Source organism: Embiotoca jacksoni, unplaced genomic scaffold (assembly GCF_022577435.1).
Source record: "Embiotoca jacksoni isolate LCO1_2020_lvr unplaced genomic scaffold, fEmbJac1.0.p SCAF_15, whole genome shotgun sequence".
Taxonomy (NCBI): Eukaryota; Metazoa; Chordata; class Actinopteri; family Embiotocidae; genus Embiotoca; species Embiotoca jacksoni.
The window spans coordinates 4,765,001-4,785,956 of record NW_027185285.1 but is presented as its reverse complement, the minus strand read 5'-3'; the positions used below and the strand labels follow the sequence as shown (position 1 = coordinate 4,785,956).

The 20,956-nt window shown below is 47.0% G+C and overlaps 1 protein-coding gene across 1 annotated transcript in view; it reads right to left on the bottom strand.

Annotated features, from left to right (window-relative positions):
- Nucleotides 1-20,956, bottom strand: part of LOC138197966 (BAH and coiled-coil domain-containing protein 1) — a 64,251-nt gene that overhangs the window by 26,421 nt on the left and 16,874 nt on the right. The window contains 3 exon segments of the mRNA XM_069149037.1: nt 6-131; nt 7,345-7,459; nt 7,461-7,528. Coding sequence (XP_069005138.1) covers nt 6-131; nt 7,345-7,459; nt 7,461-7,528 — 309 coding nt within the window.

The following is a 20,956-nucleotide window of genomic DNA, read 5'->3' as shown; positions in this document are numbered from 1 at the left end:
CTCACCTTTTTGCGTGTCGTAGAAACGGTGCTGCCCGTAGAGAACCCCGCTGTTGGCATGGTGATCCAAGTGGCTCATCGGAAGGAAGGTGTGGGCCAGACTCCCTGAGAATCGAGGATACCCTGGACCTGCTGAGATGGATGGCAGAGTGAGGGAAGGAGAGAATTGATAAGACAGGACAACAGCCACCGAGATGCAGTTATCCAGTGTAATCCTTCAGGTCCAATGCAGCTGGTGGTGTTCATACGCAAATAAGCACTGGCTCGGCCTCTCATGTTTGCCTTTTCTGCCCGAGTTAAGAATGCAAAAAAAACAAAAAAACACAAGCTTGGGGATTGCTGCAATAGATGAAATTTGTCTTTGAAACATATGGCTCTTTCTTTATCTCACTCTCAAAACCGGCGGTGGCTCCACTCTCCATCTGAATGGAGTGATAAGGACGGATTTGAAGCTTGTGTTTACAATGAGCAGAGAGCCGGGCGGCTAACCTTCACCGACCTACATCAGAGGTAAAAGGTCAGCGGGATGTTGGGCCTGTAAGCCAGTACACCTGGGGATATTACACCAAGCCCATCTGGAGGACATTTACACCATAAGCAAACAAACAAAAAAAAAAATTTTGTATCGGGACATTGAAAAACACAAAGGACTTTGAGGGTGGAGGAGAGAGAAGAGATGGAATGAGATGAAAGCTCATCGCAAGATTAGGACAAAAAAAAAAAAAAAAGCATCACTATGACAACCCACTTCCTCTGCAATTGGGTAACTATAGCATCCAAACACATCAATGCAAATTAATTTAGCCCATGCCTGCTGCTGTATAATTAATCATTTCACCCAATTGTAAAAGAAGGATTTAATGGTAAAATCAAAGTGTAGTAAAATACAAAAATAGGGCAGCATGGTGATGAAATGCCTTACTGACAGCAGTGTTGTACAACTACATTGAACGTGCTCTGCTGAGCATATTATGTAATGTGATACTAACAAAAAAAAAGAACCCATGATTAAACCTGGGTCATCAGGCTATACACAGGCTACAGAAATAAATGCGAAAAAGAAAACAGACATGTATCCACTATCACCAGAAGAGTGACGCTTTCAGGAAAGGAAAAACAAAGACAAGAGACAGCGATACGTAGATGGACAGACGGGTCATCTCCATCACCACCAGCGCCGCATACAAGCATCTCTGTGACCTCCGGGTCATCCAGAGAAGTCCAGGTGCTTCACGCTTCCATTTCTCCGGCTTTTGCACCTGTCTCGCCCTCCAACCTCATTTTCGAACATAACTCGCAAACGGGAGTGAAGGAAGAAGGAGGGGGAGAGAGAGAGAGAGAGAGAGAGAGAGAGAGAGGGAAACACGGCTCCATACAAGCTAAATGAAAGACAGACGTATTTGTGTTGGCAAGCATGTGACCTGATCCCAGAAGGCACACACACAGTTTATTTGGCTGTGTGTGTGTTTAGCGCCGTGGTTTTTTACAGCAGCGTTGAGTGTTGAATGTCTCACTTTCTGCCGGTGGAACAATGGGGCCGGTGCTGTGAGCCAGCTCCGGGGAGGGAGGAGTGTTGTGGTGGGTTTAATGACCTCATCTTAGTGTGGCCTTCGCATCCTCCCATCTTAATTAATGAAACTCTCAGAGAGGGCAAATAGCCCTGCAATAACACAGGAGGTGCTGCTTTCGGAGGAGGGCAATGGGCTGATAATTACATACTCCCACTTGTTCTCCCTTTTTGTTTTTTTCGTCTTTCACCTATTTTTCTACCTCTCTTACTCTTTTTCCTCCCTCCCTCCCTCCCTCCCCTCCCTCCCCCCCTTTTTGTATCTGTCTCCTTCTTCGCTGTCATGATTAATAAGCATACACATTTATGCCAATTCATCTAGAGAGGGAGGAGGGGGATCCTTTGTTTAAGCAAGACGTTTTTCACTGATTTTGGGAGGGAGGAAAGCAGAGAGAGCCGTTTGCCAGTCTTTATCCAAGCTGGGAGAGGGTCTTTTTTTTTTTTTTTTCTGCGGCAGCATGTTGTTTGTGAGCGTGACGATTGACGGCGTAATCCCCTTTCACAGTGTGGTCTGGCTGTGCCCGATAATGCCAGCCTGCTCAGTTTCAGCATGCTCTCCATTGGGGCGGCAAGAGGGGAACCGCTGGGCACGGCAGAGCCCATTCAGCCATTAATCTGGCCAGGACAAGGGAAGCTGCTGCTTCTGCTGCTGCTGCTGCTGCTGTTGCTGCAGGCGACGTGAGCAGGGTCTTAGTGCAGTCTGCTGACTGCACAGCAGCCTCGCTCTCTCTCTCTCTCTCTCTCTCTCTCTCTCTCGCTCCCACCGCACACTCACACACTAAACAAGTCAGCATCAGCAAGTGAATGACAAGAGGGGAGTTCACAGCGCATGGCCCCCTTTCCACGGGCGGAGTGTAGGGGCGAGCGGCAGAACAAACAGTGCTGCATCCCAGGGAGGGATTTCCAGAAGTTCTGAAGGTATTTCTCACAGCACGGCGAGTTGAGAGAAGCAGGCTGACAGGGAGGACAAAGAAGGGGGCTGGATATAGAACAGCACCTCGAGGTACAGGAGAATTACGCCTGCTGCATTAAGAGGCGGACGACAGTGTTTCGTTTCTCACAACCATCCTCTCTCCACTCTCCTCAGACCCGCTGACGACACCAGCCCATTCAGGTACTGATGAGGGTTTCTCACTTTTGCCAAAAAAAAAAAAAGACAAAATAACGTATTTTCTCCGGAGAAATGGCTGTAACATTTCAGAGAGGAGAGGAGAGAGAGACAGAAGGATGGAGAGAGAGCATGGCATAGGAAGACCAAGAGGAGAGGAGGAGCAGCCTGAGCTGCCTGTCAGGCCGGCTAATTGAGAAAAAGTGACAGAGCCATCAAGACACAGAAAGGGAGGAGGAGGAGAGGAGAGGAGACGAGAGATGTTTGGCGGAGGAGGGGCAGTGCTGTGGTGGATCTCTTCAGGTTTGACTAATTGAAAGGAAGGGATGCAGGCTGGCACAAGAGAGGGAGAGAATGAAAGAAGCAGGAGTGTGGAAGAGGAGAGGTGGGGGGGGGGGGGGGTGCGGCTTAAATCCTACAAAAGGGAAAAGCTAGCAACTGCTCGCAGAAGGAAAGATGGACAACTGAAGATAGGCTTGGAGAGGCGTATCAAACAGAAGTGGATTAGACAGGTGTGTGCAGGCAATTGTGTGTGTGCAAGCATGTGTGTCTATATGTGTGGACAGGGATATGAGATGGCGATTGTTTTTGGCATAACGTAAGAAGTCATTTGGACTGCAGCCAGCTGGCCTCAGGCCTGTGAGAAACCTGCAGTTTTTTTTGTTGGTTTTTTTTGCTCTATTTTCCTTTTTTAATTTCTGCACTCTGTTGATTCCGTGGGGTTTATTCAAACATGAATATAAATCTTTCAAAATCTCAGTGGGTCTAATCCATTTTACCAGGTGTTATGAAAAACATTTTACATATATTAAAAACGCCACTGCGCTTCATCTGTCCTTGTTTTTGTTTGTTTTTCCCCCTTTTTTCCTGCACCCACAATCATGTACTGACACCTCTCTCTCTCTCTCTCTCTCTCTGTGTGTGTGTGTGTGTGTGTGTGTGTGTGCGTGCGTGTGTGTGTGTGCGTGTGTGTGTGTGTGTGTGTGTGTGTGTGTGTGTGTGTGTGTGTGTGTGTGTGTGACAGTGAGCCCACATGTCAACTCAGCAAAGGAACAGATAGATTCCATGTTGTACATAAAAAGGTCTGTTACTATATTTGGCAATCAGAGAGAATATGATACAAAAACTCTATTCGCCAAAGTTATCTTGATCCATAACACTAACGTTATGTGGTGATGTTCTTTACAGGTTTACTTTAAGTGTCACAAATCTGATCTATTTGCATGACAACTGTCTCTGTCTAAACAGACTCAGAACCCTGTCCACACATACTTAGAAGTTTTATATCGTATTAATTCAGATTTACGTTTCATTTTGTGATTATAAAGCATATCTAGTTGTATAAATACTGCGAAAGTGTTGAAACGCTCAGTTCATAGAGAAATAAACACAGCTAAAAAAATTAGCAACCGTGTTGTTTGGACCTCTGTAAATTTTTCATGTCACAAACTGAAGCTCATGTCATATGTCCGCCTTCAGCGTAGCCCACTGTCCAAATTTTTATGTCGGAAAAAAAAAAACATGCAGCCATCATTACATCGCTGAGCTAACAAGATACAAGATTGAGGAAAACAACTGGGCGTGCGTCACTCAGAAAAGAGTCAGCCAATCAGATGAGAAGGTCATTCACATCAATACGCCTTCAAGACACGGACACAAAACAGCCTGTTCATGGTGGAGCTCCATGGAAAAGTATAAGAAAAGGAAAACCATACGAGGCATTTTTCACCCAAAAAGTGTCAAATCTGGGAGCTTCCTTGTATTGTGGACTGTGAAAAAACTATGATTGTCAGCTTGTTTTTGACAGACATGGTCAGTGGTGTTGAGCTTAACCGACTTTCTGTTATTGGTATTTCAGGACCCAATCAGACAGTGGAGGAGTTGCTATAAAAAAAAAAAAAAAAAAAAAAAAAAAAAAAAAAAAAAAAAAAGTTTAGGTTCTACTTGAAGACAACTGTACAAGTATAAAACAGTGATTTGATCGAGGGTCTGGGTGCAGCAGCTTGGTCGATCGCCATGTTGTCAAAATCATTAGTCGCACATTCATGTAGTCTTGCGACAGAATTCAAAGAAACCAAGCTGAATAACTGGTTATGTTTGTCAGAATTAGTCATGAACCCACTTGTTTTCATAAAAATTCTTTGAGGCTATTATTTCCACCAAGGAGATGATATCTTCCGGGTTGTTAGTGTTTCTGTTGATTTGTAAATCATTGTGTGGTAAATTCGGCCAAGGATCTTGTGATTCAATTTTGGTCCAAATCCAGATTTTTTTTTTTTTTTTTTTTTTCTCAACCATTTTTGCTTTTTTTCATGCACTTGTGGGATAAAAAAAACAGTGGGATAAAAACAATATCTGCCATGTGTATCTTTTGATTACTGTGTGCTTTGCAGATCTAGTTTCAAATGAAGATTAAACATTTCTAAACCTTTTCTGTTGTTAAAGTAAAACATTCAGTGAGAACTGCGCAGATGTGGCACTGCCACCCCCAAATTGTTTTATGATTATTATTACATGTTATTTGGCTTTCATTTGGCTTCAATCTAATCACATTTCAAACGTCTGTGATAATTATTGTAGAACATTTTTTTTATTTTTTTATTCCTGATTTAGCGAATAAAGGTAGAATAAAAAAAAATAAATGCGCTTATGATTTAGCCTACCTCCATGTACCTACAGTCCACTGAGTGTTTATCCCGACTAAGTGACTGGGTAGCGGGTGATTAATGCGATAATAGTTATCCCTTGGTTAATTATCAATTTTAGCTCTTTAATTTGCCGAAAATGGTTCTGAGAAATAGCAGAAACAAAGACGTTCTGCACAATGACAGGTATATCTCAGAAACAGGAGAATCATAAAAGAATTTCTGAGTACAAATCTGAAGTGCTATGCTTGGATTTGCATGCAAGCAGCCACTTTAAAAGCACACGGCGAGAAGAAGAAAAAAAAAAATCCAGAGCACATCTTTGAGGTTACAAGTGAGACACTAATGCACCGACGAACGCACGAGTCAATGCCTGCTCCGCTGCTGGTGTTGTTCTGCTGACACCCGGAGAGAGGAGGCGAGAGTCTGGGTAATTGTGCCGCTCATTTTGATGACTTGCTTTTTATGCAAAACAGGAAAAAGACAATATGCAATTATCTTGAGGAGGGAACAGCTGAATGTGGTTGATGAACAGTCTGGATTCAATCATGCTCTTAGTGCGTTATATGCAATTAAACTGCAATAGAGATAATGGCCTCCATTGCCAACTGAGTAATAATCCCAGTCATAATCACCTCCATTACTTTTATTAGGCTTGGCATTATCATCATCACTCTTAATATTATTTTACTTTTCCACGAGAAGAAAGTGTTCGACAATGAAAGCTTGAAGTAGAAGGTAAAAGAAACACTGTCACTGGAGGGAAAATGTTTCTGAATGAGCTGATTCTCCAGCTGATATCTCGTTTAGAGATATTCTTCCTTTCCCCATGTTTATTTGAAGGAGTCTAGAGTTTCATCTATTCTGACCACTGTAGCAGCTGTCCACTGACTCAGCCGCTGGTGGCCAGGACGTGGCAGCGAGGTGGGGCGGGGGGGGGGGGGGGGGAAGCTTGTGGGAGGCATCCAATGGCTTCACACACTCAACAAACAGACAGCATCTCAGCTGCAACGCACCCAATCAGCCCCGAACGCACATCGCGCAACTGGGGGAGCCGCTGATCGTTGACCACAAATAACAACCCCTCCCCCCCCCCCCCCCCCCCCCCCCCCCCCATCCCCCTTTGGACTAACAGATGGGCTATTCTTGGAAAATAAATAGATAAATAAAAGAGGGCTGAAATAACAAGGGTCCATCAACTTCAAAGGCTGTGGATCACTAGATGACATTGGGTGGCCAACACGGCGTGTAATTAGCAAAAGATTATGAGCATGTAAATCTAAAAGCGACAGAAGTGAAGTCATAGGAAAGCAGACCGTGCGTTAATGTGTCAATGGCTCGATAGGTCTTACATTTATCCGTCATCCTGAGCATGTCAAGTCCCAAAATACCCAACCAGATTAATCTCCCTGCTTTATCCTTGTCTGACTTCCTGGCTGTATCTAAGCAGAAGTGTGAGGAGTTGAACTTGGTGTGTGTGCGTGTGTGTGTGTGCTTACACTTCCCTGACAGTGCACATGTGTGTGTGCGTGTGTGTATGTGTGTGTGTAGTCAGGGTCCTGTAATGCTGCACATTGGGTGGGAACCACCCTATTAAAGCTGTGATGGAGACACTAGCTGAAAGCTCTGCAATCACTGCAACTTTTTACTGGCCCACATTCGCATGTGCTGCTTCGGAGAGCCTTGAGTGACATTCCTGCTGACGTGAATCGAATACCGCAAGATTCCTTGGCTGAACTTTCGACCCCGTGTCTGGATCCAGAGCTTCGTCCCAAACATGCTTGGCCTCAGCCTATTTTGGTGCACAAATAAAAGGGTGGGAGCCCGGCTCTCGCTAGACGATTACAGGCCGTACTTCGGTGGAAACCTAACACGACCTAAAAATATACAATATCAGAGTAACAATACACCCTGCAAAGCTCTGTCCCCAATACTGCCGGGACATGGATATCACCCAGACGAGGCGGTCAGATGAGGGGATGAGGCTGTGGGTGTGTGTTTGTGTACATGTGTGATCTGAGGTACCTTCATGCGAATGGGGAAACCAGATTTGCGAGGCGCTGGAGTGGGGTCCGCCTCGGAAGGAGGGTGAAGAGGGCGAGGAGGGCGGCCGGGAGGGGTGAGACGGATGGGAAGGGGGGGGAACCCAGACTACTGGCCAAAAAGGTCCCCATAAAGGAGGCGGAGGAATTGCCCATCAATCCACTGCCTGCATTCCCACGGGGACAAAGGTAAGGAGAAAAAACATGGTTAGAGTCAGAGGAGTGGACGTACACTGTGACCATGAGTGTGACCAAATATTAAAAAACAAAACAAAACAAAAAAACCATTGCATTAGATCTCAATGTAGATGTAACAGGATGGAGCCCACTGGCTGTCTGAGGTGGAATCATTAAGCCAGGCAGATTTGATGGCTGCCCTAGGGAGAGGGTGAATGAGTGAGAGAGAGAGTGTGTGTGTGTGTGTGTGTGTGAGTGTGAGAGAGCGAGCGAGAGAGAGAGAGAGAGAGAGAGTGTGAGACTCTCCTCTCCCCTCACACGCCTCTCCCTATGGGCAGACAGAGGTCTCATCTCACAGCTGAGTACACACTTTCTCAGGCTCTCTCCCTCTCGCTCTCACACACTTTTGCTCCTGCTCCCCAGCGTCCCTTTCTCAATTTCTCTCCCTCCCTCCCTCCATTATCTTGTGCTCTCCATCTCTCACTTTCATGCCCTCAATCTCTTTTATTGCTTTGCTCCATTTCACCTCCTCTCTGTCTTTTTCTTTCACTCCTGCCTTTTCTCTGCATGACTCTGACAATCCTGCGCTCTTCTTTCCTCTTTGGTGCCATTTTAGTTGTTTTACACCTTTTTTTTTTTTGTTCCTCCCTCCCTCTCCTTTGTCACAGTAACCATTTCCTCTCTTCTCTTTTCCTCCTCCTTCCCATTTTGATGAGCAGAAATACACCATGTGCATGCGTCCAAATCCTTATTGTCTCTTCTTCCCCTCCCTCTGTCCCGGTTTCTTTCTGACACATTGCTTTGCTTTGCTTTGTTCTTTACCATAATGATGGCACCAGCAGAGCAATCTGTCCCTGGCTGGCTGAACTGTGTGTTTAACAAGACTATGATGAGTAATTGACCATTTGTAGCAACGCCTGTGTGACTGGGGGCTGATTGTCTATTATGCATTGCTGGGCAAGCTGGAGAAAACACACTGATTAACCACTGCTTAAATTGCATTCCCATTACGCGCCCGCCAGTGCACTTGAGTGAGGGACCCGGGTGCCCAGCTCTTTGCACGTTCATTTCCCCCAAGTCACACCACCGTGAAGTCTCATGCATATGTATGAAGTTGCCGTGATGAGAGCGCACATCCACACACTTGCACGGACATACTCATCGGTGTGTCATACATTGTGCAAGCTGAGCGAGCTGTGAAAAAACAGGGGGAGAGCGACACTGTAAAAATTCACTATCGGCCTCTCACGACGAGCTGATCATACGAGGAAGGCTGTGTGATTTGATTTCCTTTAAGCATGAATCGGTCCAAAAGTGAATAGATGCTTTTTTTCTGGGAACAATTGTGTGAAAGTCTTAATCAGCCGGGCGGTGAGTGAGCACATCCTCTGGGCAGACAGCAGAGATAAACCTATCAGCCTGCCGCTCTCGCTCCTGCGCCGAATAGCCTGTGGCTCATAGGCTGGAGCACAGAGGCGTGCAGAGGCACACGCATACACACAGAACTAGGCATGGACACACATTCTGACATTCAGAAACACCCCTGTCATACTTTGTACCAGGGCCCCAGACAGGTGGAAATACCCCACGATCCCCAACGTTACAGAGCTCTACCTCGAAAAAGTACCTTAAAACCGGCCTTGTGTGTGTGTGTGTGTGTGTGTGTGTGTGTGTGCGCGCGTGTGTGTGTGTGCGTGTGCGTATGTGCGTGTGCGTTCACGCACCGGCCTATCAGAGGCTCATAAAAGCAAGAAGCAGTATAAAAAAGTGTTTTTAAGTTTCTCGTTTCTGGTTGATCATTTGTTTTACATCAATTTATGGATTTATTCTGATTATCTGGCTAATGTCCAAGTTGATTGGAGGCAACGTGGTGACACACTATCCAGGCTTTTTCTCCTTTTCAGCCCCCAGTCCCCTCCTTCCCTTCCCCGCTGCCACCTCCTATCACCCTGTCCCTACGTGGAGCGCTCCTGGCACAGCTCTGTGGAGTGCGGGGTGGCGGGGGGTCGGGGGGCCAGTTGAAGGGGCGGGGAGGGGGATGGGGGGCGGGAGTGGATTGTGGCCAGCGTGCTCACCAGGCACACATCCAACCCCCCCCACCCCCTGTCATCCAGACACCTAGGGCTCCTGTATGCCACCACCCTCCGCACTGCACACTCTTCGCCTCCCCTCTCCCTCTGTGCCTGTCGCCCCCGCAGGAACCCCAGCTTTCCTCAGCGCCTCCGGCTCACATAAATCAGCTAATCCTCCTGCATTATTAAAGGGCCTGCCTCAGAGAGAGAGAGAGAAAGGGTGAGAGAGACATAGGGAGTGACAGAGAGAGGCCACGAAGCCCCTCTTTAACACACCAAGAGAGGAGAGCGCCTCAGTCAAAAAGACAAGGCACGGAGAATGACAATACATAAAAAAAAAAAAAGGTGGATGTCTAGATGTCAGGCAAGGAGATCTTGGAAGTTTAAGCTGGTGTTAGGGGAGAAGGGGAATGAATGAAAAACCTCAGGAGGGTCTCGGATCAAATCATATGAAGCCTTTCCCTCAGCACAGCAAGATCAGACCTCTCAATGGCCGCAGCATCTGCACTGGGAGAAGAGCTGACCACTGGCGCAGTCTGAATTGTAGTAGGTACAGCATAATAATGCAGCAGCCTTCACCTCTGTCACATTGGAGGTTTTGCTGACGCCACAGCCTGTCAGTCACGGTAAATGGCCCCTCCCTCAGTGTCATGTTTGCTGTTTGTCCCCTGCTGAAAAATATAATGTGCGTGATCCTGCGAAAATCTCTCTTTTCTCTTGCAGTTTTCTCAAGTTCTACCACTGTTGAATGAAAGAACATGAGCTGCACTCTCACCGTGTTTATATGACGTCCACCCATTTAAATCCTAATGAATCCGAGGTGTTGGTGAGAAAGCGCACGGGTAATAAAAGTGGGCTGGTCCGCCTTGGTGTTGGGGCCGTTTCAATTTGGGTGCCAACCAAAGCAGCGCAGAACAAGTGGGCCGAAGGACCGAGGCATGACAGCACTGGACTCACCATGGCTGTTTATGTTGCAGTTTACTAAATGGCGATATGGATCCAGGATGGCTGTCACCACTACGCCAGCTCCTTGTAAAAGTTATGTTTTCTCTGCCCGTGTATTTAAAAACAAACAAAAAAAAACAAAAACGTTTATTTATTTCTCCAGTTCTTAAGTGGTGCCAGCAGTGCACTTGCATGGGCTCTCAAGAAAATCGGGTCATGTGCATCCTAATCGGCGCCGATCCCTGACAGCGATGGAGATTAATCCTATTAGGGAATTAAAGGAGATGGGAACACTAGGACAGGGGGGGGAACCCCACCTCCTTCCCCGACATCTAAACATCCCAACCTGACACCCTCACTCGCACAGTTATGTTCAAAAAGGTTGAAATGTACAAACACAGAAACAAACACAAATATGGCGGCACCTCTGGAGGTGGAGGTGTTAACCAGTGCTACTGTTTCGCTCTGGCGTGGGTGTGTAGGGTGAAGGAGACCAGTTTGTGCACAACAACAAAAACACACATGCATGCACACGGTAATGTGGGCCCAGGCAGAGGCCCCCGAGGACAGCACGGAGTGAGCAGCAGGCGGGGAGGCGGAGCAGGGAGAATGAAGGCCCAGTTGTCATGGGAACGAAAGAGAAACAGCGCTCCAGGCAAGGAGGCTGAACACTAGCCATTACAACAGCAGTGGGCAGATGCAGTTGGTCAGCGTGCTGCACAGCAACAGCAGCCCTCCCAACCTGCCTTGAAAAACCCCACCTAAGCCACGGTTGTTGTCGTCTCACACACACACACACACACACACACACACACACACACACACCCCTTTCTGCTGTGTATAATCTGGTTTGAGTTGTCAAAGCTGTGGAGAGGGAGGTGTGTCCTGTCTGGGTCTGCCCCATTACAACCCTTGCCTATTTACATAACTCTGCTTGTTTGGTGTCTTAACTGGAATAATACAATAATAGGATGTAAAGGGATTCATCTTAATGTGGGCCAAGCAGTGATGGGAGGAAAAAAAAAAAAAACGGAGAAGACAACAATCACCCTCCCACAACACGTTGTTCTTTTCAATGCTGGGAATCAGATCAAAATTTTCTCCTGAAGAAATACACACCCATTCGCACGCACTTGTGTTCATGAGCATGTGAGTGCGCACGCACAAATAAATACACACGCACGCACACACACACACACACACACACACACACACACACACATCTACAAGTCTGCCTATAAGAAAAAGTACAATTATTTCACCGTGCATCATATTTCCCCGTCTGCTCTTGAAATATGAGCCACGGTAGTCTTCAGCTCTGTCTTATTTGCAGACGGCAGCCTGAAGGGACGGATGGACGTGACGTCTAGACAAGGACACCAGACAGACAATGAGAGGTGAGAGTGATGGTGACAAGAGAAGAGGAGAGTCAGAGAGAAAATTGCAGGTGTGACTGCATAAACCTGCTCTCCACAGCTCAGTGATCAGCAGGCGTCAGAGAGAAGAGGCTGGAAGAAGATGAAATGCCGGGGAAAAGAACACACACACACACACACACACACACACACACACACACACACACACACACACACACAGTTTATAAGACCTATCACAGAAAGAGTCCATGAGAGTTGCACAGTGCCCAGTGCCATGTGGCGGCCACATCCAGGCTCTTTAACACACCCTGAATAATTTTAGCTCACATGATCTCCTTCTGTCATATCCTGTGACAAAACACACACACACACACACACACACACACACACACACACACACCTCATTTTCTTAAATAAATAAAATCCTTATCAGCTAGGTGATAAAAAAGATAATACATTTAATTTCTTTTTCCAGGAGCGGCTTAAAATCCATTGATTAGTTGTTGTACCTGTTGCTGGCAATGATTTAACTCTCAGACACAGCAAGACAAGACTACAGGAAATGTATTGATAAGCTATAAGAATTAGAATTACATTTATTTTATTCAAAACATTACAAGTTTCTATGTTTAGCTATGAATTGACGTGACTAATTTAAGGAAGGACTGCTCTAAAGAACAGGAAAAGACAATGAAGATAAAACATGATGAAGAGATAGACATTTGAATATTGACTTACCAAGTAAAAACATATTGAGTGGATGCCTGTTTATAGTTTCACTCCCACTTCAGTGTCTTTCTCATCAGACTTTCCTACCGATGCAGCTCCATGTTCTGCCCAGGAATTCAGACGCCCAAGTAGAAGAAGAAGAAGCCAGACGGACTTTCCACACACACATATTCACTCATAAACACACGACCCAAAGTTTTTGACCCTTCAGTAACACGGAGGAACTGGGCTGGATCGGGCAACTGTACACACCAGCAGCCCTAGACAGACTGCTCACACTGCCCCGGAGGGCCGCTGACTAACCCAGCGCCTACTTCCTCACAATAAAACACAGAAGGTATTTTGAAATGGCTACCAAAGTGGGGGGATTTCCTTCAAACAGTCAAAGTCATCTTGAAAACATTAACGCAACTGGTAGCCAAATTCCTCCTCAGTTCGGAAACAACTGTAGCAAGAGGATTTTTTTTTTTTTTTTTCTTTTCAACTTACCCCCTGCCTTACAAACGATTTTTTTTGTTGTTGTTGTTTTGAGTTGGTGGGTGGCTGGAGGGTGGGGCCGTGGGAGTGGGCAACTAGAGTAGGAGGCTGGTCTGATCAAAAGTGTACTGAAGTGAGAGAGAGAGAGAGCAAGCAGGCGGGCCAGTCCTGGAGCTGGGCCCAGCGTAGGGGTGGTGATGGTGATGGTGATGGTGATGGTGGTGGTGGTGGTGGTGGTGGGCGGGTGGGGGGGCGGGGGGTGCCAGCAGCGCACGCCTCCGACACTCTCCACACTGCGTGCCTGTGGAGTGAGTTTAGTGGATGTGGTCAGTGTGGGGGCGGAAGAAGTGGAAAGGGAACAGGAGAAGCAGCTGGAAGGATGGATGGAGGAAGAGAGTGAGAAAGACTCTTTAATACAGGGCAGCATCCAGAGGAGGGGGTGAGGGGTGGAGGTGGGGTGGGGTGTGTGGGGGGGGGGGTGAGAGTTTAGAGCGGAGATAAGAGTATGAGCAACTGTGAGAAACTTTCAAAGTGAAAAAACAGTTAGAAAGTGTGTGGGAGAGTGTGTCGCTGAAGCATATGTGAGCCTCTTTGCGATTGTGTGTCCGTATGGTGGTCATCACGCTGAAAGTTGACAGCCTGTGACAGCAGAGTGGCTTCGTGGTCGGCCGCTCTCTCCCCATTGAAGCGATGACACGGTAAAAAGGGATTCTGGGAATTTTTGCGCAGCAGTACTATGCAAATAAAATTGGCTTTGGGAGGTCAGCAGAAGCACCCTGACCACTTCACCCAGCTGTTTACACAATATACAAGTCAACATGATAGAGATAAGAGATTCTAATCCTAAACAAATTAGACCAACTGGCTTGTTCTAGTTTGGCAGGGAGCCTGAAAACAAGAATAGAGCCGAAGAGGCCGTGATGCTTCAGAGAAAACAGGAGAAAATGTCACTGAGGGATATTTATTTTTGGGTGGAGGGATGTCAAAAAGTTTTCACGCATCCCCACCAATATATGTTCATGTCCATGTGTTGTATTTCTCAAAATCTTTCACGGGAGACCACAAAAACATCAGCTTTCCTGAAAGGGTTATTATTGTAAATAGAAAAGAAGAAGAAGAAGAAAAAAAAGGAGCTTCACGCCCCATCCCATCCCTCCTGTACCAACAATGGCATGCCGACAGGAAGAGATAGCGATGTCTGGAAGAGTTCCTGCTGAAGAGGTGTTTTATGGGCACAGTGAATAAAGAGGAGATAGAGCACCTTCGCAGCTATTTCGTGGGGATCGGGCCAGGAGGTGTGTCGTTTAAGAGACAATAAGACCTCTGACTGTCCAAGGAAGAGTCGACTTAAGAGGTTGAGCAGTTGGTGAATGCTACCGGAGGAGGGAAAATCTAGGGTAAGGGTGAAGAGGCCAAGGGTAAAGGACGAAAAGGAAACTGCACATAGCTGGTTGGACGATGCGCTTGTGATTTGGACCTCTGTTGAGGTGTTCTCCCTATGATCCATGTGAAAGTGCAATCGTTTGCTGAGTCACTGGCCTCATCTGTGGAGAACAAGCTGACATTCCAGACCGGGACGTGGAAAGTGGGAGGACAGATTCGAAACAGCAGCAGCAGCACCAGGCCAGGACAAATGAGCTCAAGGCCCATTACCTTCTTTTTACACCCACCCACACATTCTCCTGCCCTGTTCCCACCACACAGATGTAATAGGACACACAAGGAAAGCAATGTCACAACACAAAATCCCCGCACCCTGCTTTCAATTTCTCTCATTCAGTGCTTTTCTCCGAGAACTTACATGTTCATGATGTAACAGGAAGTGTATATTACACCAGTCATGTGCAGTTTTCCTTGGATGGGACTCTCATTATGAAGTGTTTTCTCTCAAAGCACCACACTGTTATTTCCATCAGCATTTTACGTTATAAAATTTCCCTACGCGCTACCTACTAAACCAATAACTTTTATTGTTTCTCGGTTGAGTGTAACAAATGCAAGTGTTTCTTATGAGATGGGCAAAAAAAAAAAAAAAAAAAAAAAAAAGGCATGACAATTTGCTGAGAGCTTGCAGGAAGAAGAAGCACTTTACTCTGTGTACCATACACAGGGCAGCGACACACTCCACAAGGAGGCTCATTTGTTTCGTCCAAACTTCGGTGAGTGCTCTTGTTAACTTAGCCATTGTCACACTAGAGCATTTCAGGGCCGTTTGTTTTGTCCCAGCTCTGTATTCCTGAGGCATGAAATTGTGATTACCATAGTGGGGCTCATCCATCTCATTCTCTCATCCACGCATGCACGCTAAGATCCACATTTTTATTTTGCTTTCTCTTAGTCGCTTTTCTTATCTAGTTATTTCTGTCTTCCTCTTTTATGACACACACACACACACACACACACACACACACACACACACACACACACACACACACACACACAAACACACACACACACCCCCAAACACAAAAAGAGCCGCCCACAGCTGTGTCAGGCCATCTCTTTAACAATCTGTTTTCTTTCCCATGATGTTTCCCATTGGCACAGGGAGGAGAAAATCAGATTTACTCCCCCACAGGGCCCATGCAGTTGCACTGATATGGAAAATGATTTCGGTGCTGCTTGAGCCCATAAACATTATTTTGGTCTCCCCTGTTAATGACACATTTCTTCCCAGCATTGTGGATCTCACAGAGGAAGAGATGAGTGTAAGGGGGTAAAGAGGGGAGGAGGTGGAAGAGAGGAAGGGGGGAGGAATCCTCCCCGGGCCTCACATCCAACAGGGGAGTCCTTCACCCCGCAAACTGCATCCTGACATCCAAGACTTCTCACACCCCCTTCCTCATTCGCTCTCTCACACACACGCACACACACACAGGCACACATGCACACTCACACGCACACGCACACAGTTAATCAACCATTCAGGAAGTTAAATTGTAACGGCCTTCAAATAAAGCTTCCCAAAAAGAGCACAAAAATATCCCCGTTGGAAAACGAGCAGAGTCAAACAGGGATTTCTCACCTCTCTCTATCTACCTGTCAGCCTGATTCCAAACACACTGCATTTGGCTGCAGGGCTCAAAGCAGCCCCACCAGAATTTTGTCATACAGCCTACATATCTTTTATTGGTGGGAGCAGCCAATATAGCGGCCCCTCTTCTCTTAAACACGGGGATAAGATTTATACTTTTAGTGATAAGTTACAAATACTTTCTGCCTGAGGCAGATTGTCAACGTGAAGCACACGCTGTAGCATCGAGTCCTTAACACAACTCATTCAATATGATGCTGTTAAAAAGAGACCCCAACAGGCCAATAGCGGGGCACTAAACCTCCCATTTAGCACCCATTAAAACCCATCTGCAGGACCAAATACGAGGGAGGGGGAGCAGGCAACAGCCACGTAAAATATGACCAAAAACTGCCCTCCATTTTTGAATATTCTCTCACACGTCTGTGAAAATCCAGATCCAAAAATGGGATTTCCATGGTTCTCCTGTTCCACTGGAAACATCAGATGGAATGCCCTGGATCTGGTTTTGTTTTACAGCTGATGACTGATCTGTCTAAATCCACTGGTTTTATGTTCTGGCCACGGGGATGGATGGGTGACTAACGGCAGCTTGCGTGCCATGTTTCAGCCGACACAGCCAAAGCACAGGCAGCCAGGTCACGGACACAGACATGCCTGGTAGTGGGAAAAAAGCAGATTAAAACAAATACTCAGCACTATTCTCTCTAATTAGTCCCCTGTTAACTTTTGAACTTAATTGGTTAATTGAGATGTGGTTAGACCGGGCAGGGTTCCCCTCCCTCAGGGTGACCATACGGCTCCAGTATTTCAGCCTGGCACTGCTTGGCACAGGAGGTGGCTGCCTCTCTCTCACTCTCTCTCCGTTTGAGCATCCCACCGCTCCAGTGACGGGGAGTAATGATGCCGCACAGGAGGCAGTAAAACTGTGTTTTGCGAGTGTGTTTTAGCAGAGATTGTACCCATGCACTGCACATATGCTTGTGCCACATCAAAAGCAGGGCTTTGACAATCCAGTCTTGGGTGGTCCAAACCTCTCTTCTCTCAACCAGCGGCGCTAGGTAGATAGGCTTTGGAAAAGTGGAGTGTGGATGTGGGTGGATGTTACCTCACCACAGGCGAGTGTGTTCTGTCAAACTCAGAAGTTGGTTTGCTTTGGAGGAGACATGAGCAGCACGAAGAGGGAGAATAAAAGAACGGCGCAATACAGATCAACACACACAACCCCATAGGCGTCACGTTGCTCGAGTCTCCCCATCTCCTCTCGTTGATGTATAATGATCCCCACAACACCACATAAATCTGCAAGCAGCTCCATTCATTGGGTCAGAATTTGCCTGCTGTCTTCCCTTTTTCACTTTCATCCCCTCTTCTCCCTTTGCTCCTTTGAGCCCCATCACTCATTCCCCTTCTCAGTTTTCCCTTTCCGTCCTCACACCCTCTCCATCATCCCGCCATCACTCTCCCTCCTTCCCCTTGCTGCTCAGCTCCATATTTCTGTCTTCCCTCATCACCTCACTCTCTTCCCTCAGTTGGCGTCATCTGTGTGCTTCAAAATGGAAACACTTTCTCTTCGCTCTTTGGTTGTTTTTTTTTAAAAACCACCTTCCCTCCCACTTCCTGGTGCCATTTGCGCTCCTTTTCTCTGTCCATTAGTTTTCTTGCGGCATGGGAGCGTAATGAACGTCTTGTTTTATGGGGAGTCACAGGTTCACCCCTCCCTCCTTCCCAGCCACTCACAAATCAACATCCCAGCATTCAACTGGCAACCAGGACTTGTCGGAATGTCTCTTTTCATCCCATCGTCTCTCCCTCCCACTTCTGTCTGTAGCCCGGCGCCTCCTTTGGGTCATGCAGAGCAGTGCTGGACATGAGGGGGCCTGGTTGAAGACCCTGCTTTGCTGCTGTCCTCTGAGTTCTTTTGGATTGGCCTATAATATGATAAAGTCCTGGAGTGATGTGTGTGAGAGAAACAGAAGGCAGCTCCCTGCTCTGGCTTCTCTCTGTCTGATGTAGCTTGTCAGAGGCGCAGAGACAGAACAGTGCAGATAACAGAGCCGGCAGCCGCCGCACTGGCCGGCCAGCCCAAGGTCTCACTGTGGTCCCGAATGTAATTTGCCATTAGTTCACAAGGGGAACAAAGGAGAAATGTTTAATTCTTGTAGCGTTGGCCAAGACAAATGAAAGCATTTTTGTTCCGATAACCTACAGACAAGGGGAAGCGAGGCACCTGGGTAGCCAAGGCCAAACATTATACAATATCACCTTGGAAAGAACACTTTGTATAATCACATGTGCATATCCTTGACTTCTTTTGTTGCAAAGCTTCTCAGCCATAATAACAATACTCCACTTGGCCCACCTTCTTTTGCACTGTAGCACTTCTAAATGCACCCCCAGTTCAGCCAAATCACACAGTAAATTCATTTATAAACCCATCTGACAAACTGGGCTTTAAAGTTGAGTTATGGCTCCCGACCGGTGATACTGGTCATCCATGGAATGCTGCTGCTGCTGGGCCTGCTCAACATCTGCAGCAACACACTTGAGCAGGGAAGAGTAAAATTAGGAGTATTTCCGGCGATCCGTGCAGAGGAGAGAAGGTCAGCTTCACCCGAACATGAGCGGATGAAGTGTAACATAGAGCAGGGCAGCAATAAAAAGACTCTCCTCTGGGCTTTAAACAGCCAGGAGTAGAAAAGGCAAAACTCAAGGTCAAAACCACGGAGAAGGAGCGGGTGGGGGAAATCATCTTGATCAACTGCTCATTGTTGTCTGTCTGGTTGGTTGGTTGGCTGCACAGCTGCCATTGCAGTCTTCTATCACCTTTGCAATGATCACATTTTGTCCGGGGGACAGGTGGGCGGGCTGGACGGTCACGTGTTGTCCTCCACTCCCTCTTTATTTGTCAGGGGCTCGTTTAGAGTAATGGCAGAGAGGAGGAGGAGGAGGAGGAGGGAGACCTTGTGGGATTACAAGAGGCTTGCAGCATCTGATCGAAGCTAACAGATGTGTTGCAGCTGCTCGTCTGGTTTGCCTTAGCACATCCTCAAAACACACACACACTCACTGAAAAGTCACACCAAAATACCACAAACACATGTTAGAAGGATGAAAATTAAAATAATATATTTTCCAACTGGCCGTGCTCGGTAGCACCGCTGGCAGTGTTTTGGGTTTCAAATAAAAACTCAACGTCCCAGAGTACCTATTAAACTGACTTTGAACAGTTAACCTATTCTTATTTTTCTTTAATATACGCTTAACTCTGGTGGCCATAAAATACATCAACACCTATGCGCTGGGCCAGAAAGCCTCGAGCTATATGACGGGTCTCACCGGTGAGAGGATCCGGTGAATACGTGGAGGGAAGACAGCAAGTTGTGGAGTTAAATGGAAGGAACACAGGGGAGACGTAGTACACAGATAGCTCAGCTGGGAGTCTGCATATCCACAGGAGAGAAACAGCTTTCAGCAGGTTATCACAACGGCGGAGCGAGCCAAGCTCATTCTAGATCTGGCAGAGGCCATACCGGAGAGAAAGGGAGAGGCAGAGGGGGGCGTGGGGGAGAGACAGGGAAGGAGACTAAAGAAGAGTTATTAGGGTGATGTGAGGCAATGAGGGGAAGAAGGTCGACTGAAATGTTTTGACACGGAAAAATAGCAAATGTGACAGCGGTACTTAAACAAGGGTTTGAAAACCAAACCACTGACATCTTTCTTTCTGCGTCTTCTCTCCCTGGTTCCATTTCTGTCTTTCTGCTTATTTTGACACGCACTCGTTGTTGCTGCTACTTAAACTGCTCTTTCACTCCAGCCCAGTGGCAAAACTCGTCCTGTCACTGTCAGGCTGGCCGTCGGTCTTTGCCAAACTGAGCAGCGGGAGCTGAGTCCAGGTTCTTCACCCAGATTACTCAGATCCTAAACACCCCATTATTTTCATGAGCTAACAGGAACGGCAGGCAGTCTGGTCGCGCGAATAGCCCGCGCTGGGACCGACCACAACTTGATTATGCTTCTGCTGCATCGTCCTGCATTATCATTTATCATTTGCATTGTTGTGTGCCTTATTGCATCAACAGCAGCAGCAGCAGCTTTGACTTGCAGCGCCTCGCAATGCATTCCCTCACAGCCAGTGTGTGCGAGTATGGATTTGTGTGTCAGAGAGTGTGTTTTCTATCTCTTACTGTATTTGTTCTGGCACAGGGTTCTATTGTGGGGCCAGGCTTTGCACTCCTCAGATAAGAGAGCAGTTATGTCAATACTGGGTGCTGCGAAGGAGCCGCCTGGTCGTGTTGACATTCTACAACACTGCTTATTTACTCTGACCACAGAGTTCAGCCATCATCTAGCCCTCTAATGCACTAATGACCACAGGCGTCCCCGGCGTGGAGCCGCCTCCTGGCTCTGCCCGGTACTGGCTCTGTGCTTGTCAGGTGGGAAGAAAGATGAGCGGAGCGGGGGTAACTAATAGCTTTGAAAAACCCTGAGTTTAAAGCAGGCTGCCAATGGACTCTGAAAAAAAAAAGCTTGACAAATGCTTCGCACAACACACACAACCCCTGATAGACTCAGGCAGCATGAGTCTGCATATTGAGCTGTGCTGAGCAGCCCTATCAGTAAAGAGCCAGTGGAGCAATCTATGCATAATTAGGGTAGGGGGGAGGGGGTTAATTGACTTCTTTGAGAAAGATCCTGATTTCTATCAGCCATTCCCATAATCATGTGAGCCAGGGCTCTCATTAAGCCCCCTCCCTCATTTATCTCTCTTCTATTCTTCTCTCC